Genomic DNA, 3,077 nt, shown 5'->3' with positions numbered 1-3,077 from the left:
TGTATATATCCTGCCAGTATCAGTATCAAATCCATTTGATTAATTGTCTTTACATCCAGAGTTACAGCAAAAAGGACCTACTAGCTAATGCTACATGACTTTCCATGCTGTAGATTTGTGAAGATGTAAACAAATAGTTTGTTATTCAGACATTTGGGGAGGTGTGTCCTCTAATATAAAGCTGATTTTACAAAGGTTTATTTACACTCAGTGGGGCAACAGAGTATTATTTGTGTGTGTGTGTGTGTGTGCGTGTGTGCGTGTATGCATAATGCCAGTTCAGACCTCTGTGCCTCTCTAATTGGCCCATGTCTGACTCTGCCTGAATAATTATTCTAAATGGAGACTGACTGAAGTCACCCCTCTCTGCCTCATAAATATCTCAGGCGTTGGACAGATTATTTATTTGAGATTATTTTGGGTATTTGAATGCTTTTAGGAATCCTACCTACCTACCTCCACTCAATGTGCAGGCAACCAGTCAATTTGACGCAAAGCTTTCGCAAATTTTATTGCCTCATGTGAGAGAATGGGAGCATTTTTGTCACTGAACCATTTCATTCACTACCTTCCTTAACTCGGCAGGGGTGATATGATTTGTAGACAAAGGGAATACAAAATGTGTTCTGGGTGACGACTAATGCCACACACAGGCCAGGAGAGATGATCTGTCTGTACTGATCAGTAAGACGCATGACTCATGCATAATCCAGTGAAGTTACTGTGTGTGTGTTTTCTTTGTTGCCTATAAAAACAAATTGTTCATAAATGAGAACCCTGGGTAAAAAAGGATAAAAACGTTGAAATGTATGAGTTTGTTTGTGTATGTAGACTCTAAAGTGCATGCATATGTACGTGTGTTTGCAAAGCAGTAAGCACAAATGCATTTGTATACAATTGTATTAACATGTGTCGACAAAGAGCAGCGCTTGTCTCCAGTGTGTTACTGTTCCACGCTCAGCAGCCAAATCCACATAACGAGGCTAATAAGTCAGATTTATTGTAGACTGCGTGAATATAACAGCAGTTTATGTGGATTTTGTTCAGTCTGGCTATGATATCAGTTATACCATAAATTTAATTTCTGCAGAATGGTTTAGAAATTCATAATATTCTACAATAAGGTCTTTTTCATTTGTGTTTGTTTATTGTTTTTTTTCTGACTTTAACAGGTGGACAAAATGGCATTAATTTTAACTAAATAAAAAATGGAGATTGTCTTTAAGTGCTACGTCCAACTATAAATGTCCAACTATGATAGTATCAGAAAAGACAGTCATGCTTTCCGCAACCCACCCCGCAAATCTTACCTGATGACACTAAAGCAGAGTGAACATACACATTTCACCAGTGTTCCATATAAGGTCAAACTAATTCCATCAAAATGGAAATGAAAACTAGAATTGAGAATAGTGTGTGTTCAGTGTGTTGAATATGGTGATTGACTCCTTTCCCCCCCTTCTCCCTGCAGCTGTGTATGCCTAAAGGCCTGTCATTCAGGACGCAGGCAGACCAGCGTGATCCACAGTTCCACTCCTTCATCATCACAAAGGAAGATGGCTCTCGGACCTACGGCTTCGTTCACACCTTCTACGAGGAGGTGACCAGCCCACAGATCTGCTCTGCCATGCACACCCTCTACCAGATGCACAACGCAGAGAGCACCCCTTCATCCTCCTCCTCCTCCTCCTCCTCCAGCATGGACTCCCTTGCCAGCAGTTTAGACGAGGCAGACTCCCCCACATCCTCATCTTCCTCCTCTCGCAGGGCGGGTGGCTACGACTCATCGCGGGACACCCTCTACGTGTCCAAGGCCTTGTGTCTGATCACGCCCATGCCCTTCATGCACGCCTGCCGACGCTTCCTGTCTCAGCTGCACAGGGCCGTTACTGCAGACACCGCCCCCCCGCTGCCACTGGAGAGCTACGTTCACAACATCCTGTACGAGGTGCCGCTTCCCGCTCCGGGACGTTCGCTCAAGTTCCACGGTGTTTACGAGCCCATCGTGTGCCAGAGGCCCGGGCTAGGGGAGCTGCAGCTGGCCGATTTCCCACTCGCAGAGGCCTTTACTCTGCTCGGAGCGGAGAACCTGGTCCAAGTGTTCACCTGCACCCTGCTGGAGATGCAGATCCTTCTATACTCACATGGTAAGGGCACTTAGTAAATCAGACTTTTTTTTAGCATTGTCAAACCTTCTTGTACACACACAGACACACACATCTGACTCTTCCAGGGTTTTTCATTAAAAACTCACATTATGCACACCAAGGTCCAAGCATGTCTAAAAATTCCAGATATGTCAGAATTAACATTCTTTCAATTTTTGTTTAAATATCTAGAATATAATAACATATTCTGAATTTGCCATTTCATGTAACTACAGCCGTGGCATAATGGCAACTTGGATTTGAATATCATTTAGTTTGATGTTTGAGGTCCCATTTTCTTTTTTGATCTGGACCAAGGACAAAATATGTGGTTGCCAAAAGATCTGGCATACTTAAACACATATTACATTACACTTACATTGATCAATAGGAGATAACTATCTTGACAGGTCACCAGGTCACCATTATGTTAATTAAAATTAACATAATGTTGGAAAAGGATCAGCAGCCATGCTGTTCCATAGGCTGTGTTTGGACCAGTACGGATCAGTAGAGTCCAAAACCATAGGCTTCCTTATTCCTTTCACTCAGACTACTCTGTTGCAGAGATGGGAAGTAACGAAGTACAAATACTTCGTTACTGTACTCAAGTAGATTTTTCTGATATTTTTACTTTACTTTACTATTTATTTTTGTGGCGACTTTTTACTTCTACTCCTTACATTTTAACCCAAATATCGGTACTTTCTACTCCTTACATTTTACAAAATTGGCTCGTTACTTTAGTTTTGTACAAGAGGTTGTTATGTCGGAAAATAGCGCGGACACGCGCCACACACCGCGAGCGGGTGCGCGCGCCACATGGAGGAAAAAAGTGAGAGAAATGAAAAGGAGACAAGCTGTCCGGAGGATAATCAGCTGAGATTGTGTGTGAGAGTCTTTGAGAACTGTAAGTCGTATAACTCATGT

At 42.5% G+C, this 3,077-nt stretch overlaps 1 protein-coding gene across 6 annotated transcripts in view; it reads left to right on the top strand.

The window, feature by feature from the left end:
* LOC117938695 (DENN domain-containing protein 5B-like) overlaps nucleotides 1–3,077 on the top strand; it is a 77,728-nt gene that overhangs the window by 43,140 nt on the left and 31,511 nt on the right. For all 6 annotated transcript variants that reach the window (XM_034863477.1, XM_034863475.1, XM_034863476.1 and 3 more), the window contains one exon: nucleotides 1,472–2,147. In XM_034863477.1, coding sequence (XP_034719368.1) covers nucleotides 1,472–2,147 — 676 coding nt within the window. The remainder of the gene's footprint in view (nucleotides 1–1,471; nucleotides 2,148–3,077) is intronic.

Source organism: Etheostoma cragini, chromosome 23 (genome assembly GCF_013103735.1).
Source record: "Etheostoma cragini isolate CJK2018 chromosome 23, CSU_Ecrag_1.0, whole genome shotgun sequence".
Taxonomy (NCBI): domain Eukaryota; kingdom Metazoa; phylum Chordata; class Actinopteri; order Perciformes; family Percidae; genus Etheostoma; species Etheostoma cragini.
The sequence above is the reverse complement of the archived record's forward strand: the minus strand, read 5'-3'. Positions and strand labels throughout refer to the sequence as shown.